Source organism: Moschus berezovskii, chromosome 10, assembly GCF_049115385.1.
Source record: "Moschus berezovskii isolate FMDL1 chromosome 10, NW_MosBer_1.0, whole genome shotgun sequence".
Taxonomy (NCBI): domain Eukaryota; kingdom Metazoa; phylum Chordata; class Mammalia; order Artiodactyla; family Moschidae; genus Moschus; species Moschus berezovskii.
Genome location: NC_142469.1, coordinates 103,354,191 through 103,369,185, shown reverse-complemented (window position 1 = coordinate 103,369,185; position 14,995 = coordinate 103,354,191). Strand labels below are relative to the sequence as shown.

At 52.8% G+C, this 14,995-nt stretch overlaps 1 protein-coding gene across 1 annotated transcript in view; it reads right to left on the bottom strand.

Moving 5' to 3' along the window:
* LOC129561090 (solute carrier family 22 member 1) overlaps positions 1-14,995 on the bottom strand; it is a 40,870-nt gene that overhangs the window by 14,126 nt on the left and 11,749 nt on the right. Inside the window, 5 exon segments of the mRNA XM_055433466.2 lie at positions 3,098-3,206; positions 7,385-7,599; positions 11,668-11,774; positions 12,008-12,122; positions 13,575-13,743. Coding sequence (XP_055289441.2) covers positions 3,098-3,206; positions 7,385-7,599; positions 11,668-11,774; positions 12,008-12,122; positions 13,575-13,743 — 715 coding nt within the window.

Here is a 14,995-nt window from a genome sequence, read left to right as displayed (position 1 = left end):
TGATCTCTGGTGCCTCTGCCTTTTCTAAAACCTGCTTGAACATCTGGGAGTTCACGGTTCACATATTGCTGAAGCGTGGCTTGGAGAATTTTGAGCATGACTTTACTAGCGTGTGAGATGAGTGCAATTGTGCGGTAGTTTGAGCATTCTTTGGCATTGCCTTTCTTTGGGATTGGAATGAAGACTGACCTTTTCCAGTCCTGTGGCCACTGCTGAGTTTTCCAAATTTGCTGGCATATTGAGTGCAGCACTTTCACAGCATCATCTTTCAAGATTTGAAATAGCTCAACTGGAATTCCATCACCACCACTAGCTTTGTTCGTAGTAATGCTTTCTAAGGCCCACTTGACTTCACATTCCAAGATGTCTGGCTCTAGGTCAGTGATCACGTTATCATGACTATCTTTGTCGTGAAGATCTTTTTTGTACAGTTCTTCTGTGTATTCTTGCCACCTCTTCTGAATATCTTCTGCTTCTGTTAGGTCCATACCATTTCTCTCCTTTATCGAGCCCATCTTTGCATGAAATGTTCCCTTGGAATCTCTAATTTTCTTGAAGAGCTCTCTTGTTTTTCCTATTCTGTTGTTTTCCTCTATTTCTTTGCATTGATCACTGAGGAAGGCTTTCTTATCTCTCCTTGCTATTCTTTGGAACTCTGCATTCAGATGCTTATATCTTTCCTTTTCTCCTTTGCTTTTCGCTTCTCTTCTTTTCACAGCTATTTGTAAGGCCTCCTCAGACAGCTATTTTGCTCTCTTGCATTTCTTTTCCATGAGGATGGTCTTGGTCCCTGTCTCCTGTACAATGTCACGAACCTCCATCCAGAGTTCATCAGGCACTCTATCTATCAGATCTAGTCCCTTAAATCTATTTCTCACTTCCACTGTGTAATCATAAGGGATTTGATTTAGGTCATATCTGAATGGTCTAGTGGTTTTCCCTACTTTCTTCAATTTAAGTCTGAATTTGGCAATAAGGAGTTCATGATCTGAGCCACAGTCAGCTCCTGGTCTTGTTTTTGCTAACTGTATACAGCTTCTCCATCTTTGGCTGCAAAGAATAAAATCAATCTGATTTGGGTGTTGACCTCTGGTGATGTCCATGTGTAGAGTCTTCTCTTGTGTTGTTGGAAGAGGGTGTTTGCTATGACCAGTGCGTTCTCTTGACAAAACTCTATTAGTCTTTGCCCTGCTTCATTCCGTGCTCCGAGGCCAAATTTGCCTGTTATTCCAGGTGTTTCTTGACTTCCTACTTTAGGAGAATGTAAATCGAAGTCATGATAACACCACCACCGCCAAGAATGGCTCAAACATTTTTTTAAAGCTGGTGACACCAAGGACAGGGGAGGGTGCAGAGCAGTCACCTGTGTCTCAAGCTGGTGGGACAGAAAATGGTGTGGCCACTTTGGAAAGCATTTTGATAGTTTCTCGTGAATTTAAACACACAACTACCATATGACCCAGCCCTAAGTTTTTACCTAAGAGAAATGGAGACATATGTCCACGCAAAGAGCCATAGTGAAGCAAAAGTCGCTCAGTTGTGTCCGACTCTTTGCAGCCCTATGGCCTATACAGCCCATGGAATTCTCCAGGCCAGAATACTGGAGTGGGTAGCCTTTCCCTTCTCCAGGGATCTTCCCTACCCAGGTCTCCCACATTGCAGGTGGATTGTTTACCAGTGAGCCACCAAGGAAGCCCAAGAACACTGGAGTGGATAGCCTATACCTTTGACAGCAGATCTTCCTGACCCAGGAATTGAACCAGGGTCCCCTGCATTGCAGGCTGAGTCTTTATCAGCTGAACCACAGGGAAGCCCACAGACCCATAAGTAAATACTTATTGGCACCTGTATTGTAATCATTGTGGAGAAAGCCCAAACCTCCATGAACTGAGAAACAGACAAACACACCGTGGTCCATCTTCCACGCATGGAACCCGCACTCAGCAATAAGAAGGAATGGAGCATTGATTCAAGCCACAGCGTGGATGGGTCCCATGATGTCAAGGGAAAGAAGCCAAACACAAAAGCCTACACTCCAAGTTATTTCATGTATGTAACATTCCAGAAACAGCAAAGCCATAGGGAGAGAAATCAGATCAGGGGTTGCCCAGTGCTGGAGGTGGGAGGGGAGAAAATGGATCACAGAGGGACAGGAGGACGCATTTGCACACGATGGAAACACGTCTGTGTCACCTTGATTGTGGTAATGCTGAAATGAATGGAATCAAGACTCATCAAACTGTGCCTTTGAGGGTGAATCTTGCTCTAAGAAAATTCTACCTCAATAAACCTGGCTTGAAACAATGAATGATCCGGGCCCATTGCTATGCTTACAAAGTATTGTGTCGTTGTAGGGAAATACCAGCTTCAAGGGCAGAAAGAAGTGTGTTCTTGGTGGCCAAGAGGGAGGGGGAGGAGAGGGATGGAGTGAGGTTGGGCCTAGCAGAGGCAAACGAGTGTAAACGGGACGGACGGACAACCGGGTCCTACCATAGAACACAGCAAACGGTACTCACCACCCTGTGACAAACCATAATGGAAAAGAACACAAGAAAGACTGTACCAATATGTATACGTGTAACTGATCACTTCATCGTGCAGCAGAAATTCACACACACCATTGTAAATCAACCGTACTTCAGTTGAAAAAAAAAAATAGGAGGGGCGAAGCAGTGTGCTCTTACCTGTGCCCTGCCACTTTCTAGCTGTGTGACTCTGGGAAGGTCGCCTTCCCTTTGTAAACCTCGGCCTGCTCACATGTGAAAGGCGGGTAACAACGATTTTACAGGGTGACCTGCACGCCGTGTGTGGCAACGTTCTCTATGTTACTGTCCAAATAGGAACTGCCCTTAACCCGATATCTTTCCTCTTGTGTCGGCCCTCTGTACGGGGCACGACGCGACCCTGAGTCCACCTTAACCTGTCCATCTCACCTTCTCTACCGCGTCAGGCGTGGGCTGTCTTTGATGTCCAACCCCCATCTCAGTGTCAACCCACCCACCCTGGGGAGGGCATCTTCAAGAGTGGTCCTCAGTAAGCCCAGCTGGCCCACAGCCCTGTCAGCGGCTAGCCGCCCCGTCCCCCTGGATACACTCACCGGATGAATGTAGGGAACAGCTCGGCATTGACCAGGCACACCATCTGGAACACGATGGTGATCCCCATTCGGCCGACACAAGCTACCGTGATATTCAACCAGGGCAGATCTGGGAGGAGACAGACAGAGGGTGTGAGAGCTAGAGGGCTGTACCCACAGATTTTCCAGGAGACGCCGTGACTGGGAGCTTGGACTTAAGAGCTGGAAGGGCCCAAAAGATTGTCTTATCCGACCCCTCCATATTTGGATCAGTAAACTGAGCCTAGTGGCTCAGATGGTAAAGAATCTGCTTGCAATGCAGGAGACCTGGGTTTGATCCCTGGGTTGGGAAGGTGCCCTGGAGGAGGAAATGGCAACCCACCCCAGTATTCCTGCCTGGAGAATCCCGTGGACACAGGAGCCTGGCGGGCTACAGTCCATAGGGTCCCAAAGAGTCGGACATGACTCAGCGACCACCACTAACAGTAACTAAACTGAGTCCTGAGAGATCTGGGGACTCGATGATACTTGAGGGAAGACTTCACTGTGCAGAGGAAAGAATGTGCTTTTGCTAATCTCAGCTGTGCCTCCTGTCAGCAGAGTGACAAGGCAAATGGCTTACTTCTGCTGCCTCAGTCTCCTCAGCTGTGAAATGGGAATAATTTTACCCAACTTACAGGTTGTGATGAGATTTAGACATAACACATGTCAAATGTGCATCGTGACTGCTCTACCAGTCCTGGCTTCTTATTATCCTACAATAGTGTCCTTGCTGACACAGCTCCTTAAACACAGCAGGTCCTCAACAACCTGGTTCCCTCGGGCAGAAGTCCTAGAACTGGTGGACCAGATTTCTCATCCTCAGCACTCATTTCCCAACACATTTTTTTAATGTTTTGTTTATTTATTTTTGACGGCACTGAGTCTTCGCTGCTGTTCAAGGGTTTTCTCTAGTTGCATGAGCAGGGGCTGCTCTCTAGATCTGATATTGAGGGCTTCAGTAGTTACAGCTTGTGGGCTCTAGGACTTCGGCTCAGTAGTTCCGACCCCTGGGCTTAGTTGCCCCGCGGCATATGGAATCTTGCCAGAGTAGGGATCGAACCCGTGTCCCCTGCAGTGGCAGCTGGATTCTTAACCCCTGGACCACCAGGGAAGTCCTCAGCACACATTTTTTAACCCAAGCATCTTTCACTGGTCTGAGAGGATGAGGGATGCAAACCCTCATCTCCTCCTAGCAGTCGGCTCTGAGTCTTAGTTAGCGGCAGGTCCAGAAGCCTTCTCCTTTCTGGGGAGCCATCGAAGCATTCGGTACCATCATCTGCTTCATCTGCGTGTTAGGTGTTCACCCAGACCCCAAACCACAAGTGCTCCTGAGTCAGGCCGGCTCACTAACAGAGCCTCCAGGGTCACAGACAGCGTGTCATCTCACCCTCGTCCCCACGAGCTGGCTACTCAAGGAGGACAGGCTTCCATCCCCTCGCCAGCGGGAGGCTCCGGGGAGAGCAGACCCAGTGGCCTTGGGGCCAAGTTTGCCGCAGCCAGTGCAGTCTCTCCAGGTCTTGGCTTCCCTCTGCCTGGAGGAGAGCCCAAGCAGAGCCTTTAGTTAAGGCTCCTATGAGATACAAGATAAGGGAGTTCACTCGGACACCTGGAGGAGGGCATTGGTCACAAATTCCGCAGCTTTGATGGATCTGGCAAGATGCTCTACTGGACACGCACGGCGTCCTTGACTGCAGAGAATCACACTCTGCCACCTCCGGGCCCAGGTCACTCTCGCCAGCAGTTGGAGGGACCACTTACAACTGCAGTCCTGCTGTGTGGCTTCCTGCCACGCTCAGGATAAAACCCATGCTGGCATCTCTCCCTGTCTCCTGCTCATAAGGGTCCGGCTGCCCCTCCAACGCCCAGCTCTCCCCATCCTCAAGGTCCCTGCTCTTGCCGTTCCCTTTCCTGGAAACCTCCTTGCCCGGCTGTTTAAATGTCTCATCCCCTCTTCACTTAGGTCTCCGAAGGTCACCCTGGACCACCATACAAAGAATTAATGCCCCATCCCTCTTCCTCCTTCTCTTTTCCCTCTAGAACTTAAGCTCCAAGAAGTGGAATCTTTCTCTGCTTTGCTCGCGGCTGAGATCCTGGGGCAGAGACGCCACTGTGTCAAGTACACAGAGGAGCTTCCCAGGTGATGCTACTGGTAAAGAACCCAACTGCCAATGCAAGAGACATAAGAGATGCAGGTTCAACCCCTGGGTTGGGAAGATCCCCTAGAGGAGGGCACCGCAACCCACGCCAGTATTCTTGCCTGGAGAATCCCATGGAGAGAGGAGCCTGGTGGGCTCCAAAGGGTCTTTGCTCCAGAGGGCTGCAAAGAGTCAGACACAGATAAAGCGACTTAGCATGCATGCACGCAAGTACATAGAAGGCACTTGAAATAGTTTCTGGAGCAGGAGACGGAGGCGCGTCATCTAACGCGATAAGGACCAGTAAAGGCAAGAGGCAAGAGCGGGAGCTGGGAGAGGGTCCTAGGGGGATGTGGGACAGAGGACACGGCACCTAAGCTTCTTCCAGGTGATAATCAAATGGTCTCAGATCCCAGGTTCCCTCTCGGTACTTGGTGCTGTTACTTAAAAAACAGCAACGAAAACCTCTGCTCATTCATTCAGCTTTACCAGGATTCTAGAAACAGGGAGATGGGGGAAACGGGGGGGAACCGATTTCAGATGCTCGGCCCCGTTTCCTGCCTTTGTCCCTGATGGCTCAGACAGTATAGTACCTGCCTGCGCTTTGGGAGACCCCTGTTCCATCCCTGGGTCGGGAAGATCCCCTGGAGAAGGAAACGGCTACCCACTCCAGTACTCTTGCCTGGGAAATCCCATGGATGGAGGAGCTGGTGGGCTACAGTCCACGGGGTCGCAAAGAGTCGGATACGACTGAGCGACTGCACTCACTCACTCATGAAAGGAGGAAGAGAAAAAACCTGAGCTACCTTTTGCTACCTCTTAAAATTTCCAGCCTGCTCTGTATAGTCTAATTCTTGAGAACAGAGATTTCATGGGCTGTTTCTCATAATATCCTGCCACCAAAGCCTGCCAAAATGACTCATTAAACCAACAAGTGCCGAGCACAAGCAATAAAAACTGAGAAAATAGCAAATCTGCTCTCCTATTTTTTTTAACATTTCTAAAAGTAACAAATGAGAAAGGCAATGTATGTACTCAAATTAAAACTGCCCAAATGATTCTGCTTTGGCTTATCTTGGATTTCTAAGAATTATGGACTCAAGCAAACAGGCACCAAGATGGCTGGTGTTGAGAAGACTCATGATGCCAAGTGCTGGGGAGTCTGTGGAACCACTGGAAAGCTAAGCCATCGCCGTGGGAGCGGGCACTGGAAAGCTGTCTGGCTGTGTCTACTAAGACTAACCTGTGCCCCGCCCCCTGACCGAGCAAGGGCGGTGAGTGTCCACAAATAGATGTGTTGGAATGTTCTCTGCAGACTTAATCCCAATAGGCAGACACGGGATGACTTTACAGCTTCCCAAGCCAGGGATTGAACCTGCATCTCTCACATCTCTTGCACTGACAGGCAGGCTCTTTATCACAAGAACCACCTGGGAAGTTTCTCTGTGTACTTGACAGAGTGGCATCTCTGCCCCAGGAGCTCGGCCATGAGCAAAGCAGAGAGCATTTCCTCTTCTTGGAACTTATGTTCTAGAGGGAAAAGAGAAGGAAGAAGAGGGATGGGGCTTTAATTCTTTGTACAGTAGTCCAGGGTGACCTTAGGAGACCTGAAGTCAACAGAGGCCTGGATACAGGGTGAGGGATTCGTACGATGCGAGGCTGCCCAGCAGTGAAAAAGTACAAGCGACACCCTCATGGGACAATGTGGGTGAACCTCGCAGATGCCACGATAAGTGAATGAAGGCGACACAAAGCGTAGGTGCAGTATGGTTCAACTGTATGAAGTTCAAGAACAGCCGACATTAATCTGCGGGGGCAGAGACCAGAGCAGCAGTGACCTGGGCAGGGGTGCCGAGCGTTGGTGGTCAAGAAGGGTGAGGGGCCTTCCGAGGCGCTGGAAGTGCTCTTTATCCTGGCGCAGGTCGCGGTGCCCAGGCGTACATACATGTGAAACATTCATCGGCTTGAACACTTGAAAAGAGCTCATCGTCGGCATGCTGTACCTCTACTTAACATTTTTTAAAAAAGCCGTTCTAGACTCAGGCAAGCACCTTGTCTTTGATCCTGTTCCAGCGCTAACACTCTGCCCACGGCTCAACGAGCCGGAGGATGGTGGGCGTGGGCCACTCACCGCGTGGGATAAAGACCATGAGGAGGCAGGCCAGCCCTGCCGCCAGGTTGGACGTGGCCAGCGGGCCGCGGCGGCCGAAGCGGTCGATGGTGACCAGGATGATGAAGGAGGCGGGGAATTCGACCAGAGCAGAGTAGAGGAAGTCCAGGTAGAGGTTCCCGCCGGTGGCGCCCACGTGCATGATGAGGCCCTGGTAGACCACGGAGCTGGTGAACCTGGACGGGCAGGAGAGGCGGGGCAGAGGTGAGCTCCTCGGAAGAGGGGCGATCCGGGAGACTGGCCGGGAGGAAAACGGCCCCTGCGCGCTGGAAGGAAGGAAGCATCCATCGCAGGATATAGAATGTTCTAGAGCAATATGAGAAGTAAAAAGTAAGTGAAGCCGCTGAGTCGCGTCTGACTCTGAGACCCCATGGACTGTAGCCCACCAGGCTCCTCCGTGCATGGGATTTTCCAGGCAAGAATACTGGAGTGGGTTGCCATTGCCTTCTCCGGGGGCATCTTCCCGACCCAGGGGATCGAACCCGGGTCTCCTGCATTGTAGGCAGACAATTTACCATCTGAGCCACCAGGGAAGTCGTAATAGGAGAAGAGGCGGGGTTGGGGCAGCGTCAAAATCCAGGAGGGGCCCTCCTGGTTGAGAAGCTCCTTCCATGATTTTTGTGAGCCTGTGACTTACAGGACAGACCCGTGTCTCCGAGAGACAGCAAACGATGTAGCGACCATTGTTTACGCCTAACTGTGCCCCTGCGGGCAGCCCTGCTCTGAACACCACACGGGCCCTGTCTCATCGGATGCCCCAAGCAGGGCAGGAGACAGCAGTGGGGAGGGAGCAGTTTCAGGATTCAGACCGGAAGGGCTCAGTGTAGTTGGGTTCTCAGTGAAGAGCAGATTTTATTGCTGTCACGGTTGTCTTTCCCAGGGCCAGGATCCAGAGTGCCACGGGGGGAAGGAGTCGGCCAAGTCTTCCCAGCTGCACAGTGAGGGCCCCTGCACACATCACACCATCTTGAACCGGCAGTATTCCCTGCTTCTCTTTCACCCCATATCCCGCGGCACACCACCCCCTCATCCATATTTGAGGAAAGAACAACCACGTTACAGAACATGGCACACAGCAGGATGGGGACCAGCTCAGTCACTCTGACTCAGGGGGAAACGGAGAGTCCCATGGGTCACTTTTGGGCAAACTGCACAGTTTTGGAACATTGAATGACTCTGTTGGTACAGTCATCCCTCACTACCATGGAGGACTGGTTCCAGGACCCCCCAGGCTACCAGAATCCAAGGCTGCTCGAGTCCTTCGTGTAAATTGTGTGGATCAGTGTAGGGTGAGCACACTCCCGTAAGACTGACACCATCGCTAGATTGCTTATAACACCTAACGTAATATAAATGTTGTGTAAGTAGTTGCCAGCATGCAGCAGATTCAAGTTTTGCTTTTGGGGACTGTCTGGAATTTTTTTGAATACTTTTTATCTGCAGTTGACTGAATCCCCAGATGCAGAACCTGCAGATATGAAGTATTGACTGTGGAAAGAGATTTTAGTTGATAAGAAATTACTTTCCTATAGAAATGGAAATTGCCCATCAGCTCCAAAACTGAGATCACAGGCCACGTTTCTCACTACTATACCCCACCCCCGGTTATATAAGGTCCACCTCTCATGGCTCAGATGGTCAGGAATCTGCCTGCAATGCAGGAGTCCCCAGTTCGATTCCTGTATCGGGAAAATCCCCTGGAGAAGGGAATGGCAACCCACTCCAGTATTCTTTCCTGGAAGATCTCATGGACAGTGGGGCCTGGTAGGCTGTGGTCCATAGGGTGGCAAAGAGTCAGACACGACTGAACGACTTTCACTCACTTCACTCACTCACTCCCTGGTTTTATAAAGCTGCACCCAGGGGAGTCTGGGATGCTTTTGTTTCTAGTCCTAAATTATTCCTGTTTGAACCAAAGTGTCAAGAGAATAAGAATGTGCTGACTGCAACCCGGTGAGTTTAGACGACCCTGGCGGGGCAAGGGGGGCTTCTCTGTGCCACGTTAGATGGTTAAATGCGAACAGTCACCTTCCCCCCATAAAGCGACAGACTCAAGGGCAAGGAATGTAGAACCCTGATTTTCCTGTACAAACAAATAAACAAAAACCCCAAACCACGACAAACTCTGGGAGATGGTGAAGAACAGGGAAGCCTGGCGTGCTGCCATCCCAAGGGGTCCCAAGGGGTCCCAAAGAGTTGGACCGGACTTAGCTACTGACCAACCAAACTGGAAACAGTCAACAACGTGCAATGCTGCCATCTTTCGGCAGAACCCACAAACTGCATGCACACAGTACTGCGGGTAGAGGTGATGGTTTTTCACCAATGTCTGACTCTGCGGCCCCACGGACTGTAGCCCACCAGGCTCCTCTGTCCATGGGGTTTCCCAGCAAGGAATACTGGAGTGGGTTGCCATTGCCCTCTCACACTGATGTAAACATAGCAATCTGTTGTTGCTGGGCATTTCCTAAGTTCTAAGCCTTTCACACCAATTATCACATCAATTCTTCCAACATGCCCGTGAGTAGGTCCTATCATTACTCCATTGGCTGATGAGGAAACTGAGTCAGAGAGATCACGAAGCCTCCTGAAGGTTACACAGCCAGGAAGTGATGGGCACCCGCTTCCCCGAGTCGTAATGAACGGAGCTGACGGGGGCGAGGGGCGTGTACAGTAAGAAACGGCATCCAGGGCCAGATGGCATGAAGCCTTGCAGGCCGTGGAGGGAAGCTGGGCTTCTTCTCAGTGGATTAGGAAGATTATGAGGATGTGGACAAGGAGGCAATGCGGTCCGGGACCTTCGCCTGCTTTGTGAGCAGCGTCTGGGTAGCGGGGACCAGGAGTGGGAGCAGACCAGCAGCAAGGAGGCTAGCGACGAGCTAGACGGGAGACGGCAACACTCACAGCTACGGGCACAGGCGATGAGACAATGGCAGATTCGGGACAGAGTTTCAGGACGGAGCGGGATTTGAGGAAAGCTTGCGTGGAGGGGTGGGAGAGAGCTGAGGAGACAGAATCACCGCCTTGACAGGAGTGCTTGGGATGGAGACGGGGCCCAGGCTGATATAAGAGGGAGCAAGCCTTCCTGTCTGCGGGGCCCCGGCCTCCAACCCAAGAGGCACCACGGCGTCGGATGCCGAGAATCAAGAGAAAGGCGCCAGGCACCCGGCCTGCTTGCAGGGGTTCCTGGGCCCCTCACACAGCGGGCACAGGGCTCCGGGGCCAGACCGCAGACACGGGACCTGGGGACCAGGAGAGAACCCGGGACGGACTCTGGAACACTGGTTACTCATTCAAGCTTCTGCAAATATTTACGGAGCGGCTGCTACGTGCCAGGTGCTGCCCTTGTAGTCGGAGCCCTTATTTCACGGAAGGGCAAAGACGGGCAGGGCGGCAGAGTGACCTCAGTGGAAGGGGAACCCGGCTACTCGGCCCAGGGGTTTCCAGGAGTAACTGAAGGGCCACCGGGGTGTGGAGGAGCAAGCACTGAGGTGGGAGCTGACCCAGAGCCCCCGAGGGAGGAGGGAGAAGACCCCACCTTGAGGAAGCCACCAGGGAGGGTGACACTGCCCCGGGGTGTGCAAGGGGTGCTGGGCATGGACAGGCACTTCCTAATCGGTGTGGAAAAAGCATGCATGTGCTTTCCACAGGCTCTGTCAAGTCCTCAGACGTGAGGAAGTCTTCTTCCTCCTTGACAGCCCAGAAAATGAAGTTGCTCAGTCATGTCCGACTCTTTGTGACCCCATGGACTGTAGCCTACCAGGCTCCTCCATCTATGGGATTTTCCAGACAAGAGTACTAGAGTGGGTTGCCATTTCCTTCTCCAGGGGATCTTCCCAACCCAGGGATCGAACCCGGGTCTCCCACATTGTAGGCAGATGCTTTACTGTCTGAGCCACCAGGGAAGTACTGACGTCCTGGGGAACCCCTGAAATCTCATCTACCTGCCAGGGCTAAGTCAGCATTGGCCCCTGATGCATGGGGTTTCTGGCGACCCGGTCACCTCCCTCCGGCTCACTGCTGACTTTTCTATGTGGGGATTTCTTCTTACTAAAACGAGGCCTTTTCTCTACTGGGCAGTCCTCAAGGGAGAAATATGGGTGTCTTTTTAAGAGCTCTTTGAGCGGAAAGCCATCTGGAAATGCCTTTTCACGCCTCTCTTTCCCCGCCTAAGTTGGCCCACCATCTCTGACATGTACCCTGGCATGCAGGGAAGAGCATGGGGCCTCGGAAAGACCGCTCACCACAGGTACATCAGGATGAAGGTGTACTTCCTCAGGTTGGGTGTGCGGACCAGGTCTGCGAACGACGGGCTCAGCTTCTCAGCGACGTCCTCCTCGAGAGACAGCATCTAGGAGAGTCAGGGCATCAGCCACATCCAGGCTGCCACCGTGAGCAGGAGTCGCCATCAGAGCCCTTCCCCTGCCCCACCCCCCCACCCCCACCAGCCCCCACTCATCACACTCATCACCCCAAGAGCTCCAGCACCTTCCCGCTTCCCCAGGCAAGTCCCACAGGCAAGCGCCAAGTCATAAACCCAACCCAGCATTCAGTGAGGGGAGAAAGCCCTTGCGAGTGAGTCACCTTCAGGTCGGCAGGAGGCAGCTTCCCATTCTTTTGGGCGATGTGGTCCATGATCTTTATTGCCTGAGTATTTCTCTTCTGCGATAACAGCCATCGGGGGGACTCAGGCACAAACCTGCGGATGCAGATCATCCCCACTTGGTGTCTCCCCCAGAGCCCGTCTGAGGTTAAGATCAAAGGAGAACCTCGCCGGAGCTGACTCGAATGCATTCTTTTTTATAGCTGAGAAATACTGCCTTGTGTATATGTACCGCCGCTTCCTCGTCCATTCGTCTGCCGATGGACATCTGGGTTGCTTCTATGTCCTAGCTACCATAAACCGCGCTTCAGTGAACATGGGGTGCACGTGTCTCTCTCAATTCTGCTTTCCTCGGTGTGTATGACCCAAAACCACCACGATGTTGTAAAGTAATTAGCCTCTGATTAAAATCAATGAATAAATGAAAAAGACTCTCCCTTCCGGTGCAGTCTCCATCCAGAGGGACGGAGGTCTCAGTCTCTCCCAGAAGCCAGCCGCCCTTCTGGCCCCTGGAAAATTCCTCACACACTATAGAGGCTCCACGTGCCCACCCCATGCAATGCAGTAGAACGCCTCCACACAAGACAGGGGCTGTTGAACAAGCCTCCAAGTGTGTCCAAAACAAACTAAACTACATTCGCTTGCCTTCAACATGAGGTAGACTCCACGGTGTCTATTTCAGATGGGACCACTTGCTAAGTCGTTTCAGTCGTGTCCAACTCTGTGCAACCCTGTGGACCGTAGCCTGCCAGGCTCCTCTGTCCGTGGGATTCTCCAGGCAAGAACACTGGAGTGGGTTGCCATGCCCTCCTCCAGGGGATCTTCCCGACCCAGGAATCGAACCCACATCTCCTGCATTGCAGGCAGAGTCTTTATCATCTGAGCCACCAGGGAAGCACCCTCAGAGGAGACTAGGATGTTTTAAACTCAAAGACTGGGAATCTCTGGAAGAAGGTCACCTGAAAACACACAGGGAGGGTCTCACCCCACCAGCCATCAGGACTCAGCCAGCGGAGCCCCATCACTGGAGAGCCCCTTGCTCCATGCTGACGGGAACAGAGCAGGCTTTTCCTGAGTCTGAGTGCACTTAGAAGCTGGCTCTGGTTCTGAGAGGTTGGGGTGGACTTGGGGCCTCCCACAGGTAAGATGCGCCCTCAGCTAAACAGCAACAGAAGCCGTGTAGATGAGACATTTCACTCCATGAGCCTCTCTGCTACCCACTCTTCCCTTTCCCACGATGAAAGCGCATCTGTCTGCTTGTTTTCCCCTCCAGACCCTGCCAAGGGCTGACAACTGATAAGAAGAAACTGCTGGAGGCTTTGCTCCTGTCTGATGGGCAAACTCCCCAGAGATGGTTCCATTCCTTCATCTACATTTCTTCAACTCTGTAAGTTTCTTTAAAGAGTGGCTGAGAGAGGCTCCCCTCCCGGGAGTAAGGGCTACCCTGTGACGGAGCACCCCAGATGGTGTGGGTGGCTGGAAGCCCCGGGCCTGCGGGTAGGGCTGCCCTGGCTGTTGGGAAGATGGGTCCCCATGGGGACACAGTACCAGAAGCCGAAGAGGAGCAGGAAGATGGGCAGGGAGACGGCCAGCTGCAGCCAGCGCCAGTGCGGGAGTATGTAGGCCAGTCCAGAGAGCAGCACGAGCCCCACGGTGAAGATCATCTGGTAGAGGATTGCCACCGTCCGTCTGTAGCCCAGGCCCACGAACTCTGTGACTGAAGCCAGAAAAACATCATCCGTGGGCTCCCATCTGCTTTAAAATCCCCCATTTGCTATCTGCAGCTCCCCGCTCTTTGCACACTGCCGTATTCCGTCTACGGGGCTCTCCTGCCCAGAACCTTCCTCCCATAGGCTCCAGGATTTGCTGGAGTATTTCCCATGAGCCCCCAGGGAGTGCTCGTTAACTCCACCACCATCTTTGAGTGCACCCCAGGGACCTGGCCCTGTCACAGGTGTTCAGACGCATCTCCAGCTCTGCGGGCACAGTCCCGCCCTCCTAACCTCACAGCCTCGTGAGAGGTGGTGGACCAGACACATACACTGTGATCATCACACCCAGGTCTTGACATGATCCGGGCCATGTGGGAAGAAAGCATAAATAGCCAGGAAGGTGGGGGAGTCTCTGGGAGTCGCAGATTTTCAGAGAGCAGTGGAGCAGAGCTCGTGAAGGAAATTTGAGCCATAAGGAGGAGCGGTAGTTAACTGAACCCGGAATGGGAAAGCGAGTTCCAGGCAGAGGGATAGCAGCCCAGGTGACCGCTGGGTGAGGTCGGGTCATGGGGGCCGTGCGCCCTCCGGGGGGGGTCTCGTAGGCTTGTGGAGAACACTGGCTTCAAGTGCAGGAGGCACCGAGGCGCTGCAGCACAGGGGTGACCCGATGTTATGTCTGCTAAAGCCCCCTTCCCCACCGTGCTGCTGCCTGTGGGTGCCCCAGGGGTGGACCAGCGTGGAGCAGAGTGATGGTGGTGATGGGACCCAGCAGGAGCAGCAGAGGAGCAAGAGGGGTGTGATGCCGGAGGTATTCCGAGAGGAAAGCAGATGGGGGGCTGGGGAGAGGGGCACAGGGGGAGCAGGCTTGGGGGTGGGGGAGGAAGACGTCCTGGGCTGGGAAAAGAGGAGGAATCGATCACGCAGACTGGAGGGGAGCCCCTGGTGCAGGACCAGGGAGCCACGGGAAAGATGCAAGCCAGGGTAGCACGCACTCCGTCACAGACACGTAGCATTCTGGGTCTGTCTTCCTTTCTCTCTAGCCTGGGAGCTCCTTGACTGAGGTTGTTGTTCAGTTGCTAAGCTGTTTCCGACTCTTTGCACTGGCTTGTAGCCCATGGGGTCGCAAAGAGTCGGACATGACTGAGCAACTTCACGGGTTGGTTGGTAGCCCATGGACTATAGCCCACCAGGCTCGTCTGTCCTCCACTCTCTCCCAGAGTTTGCTCAAACTCATGTCCATTGAGTCAGTGATGCCAT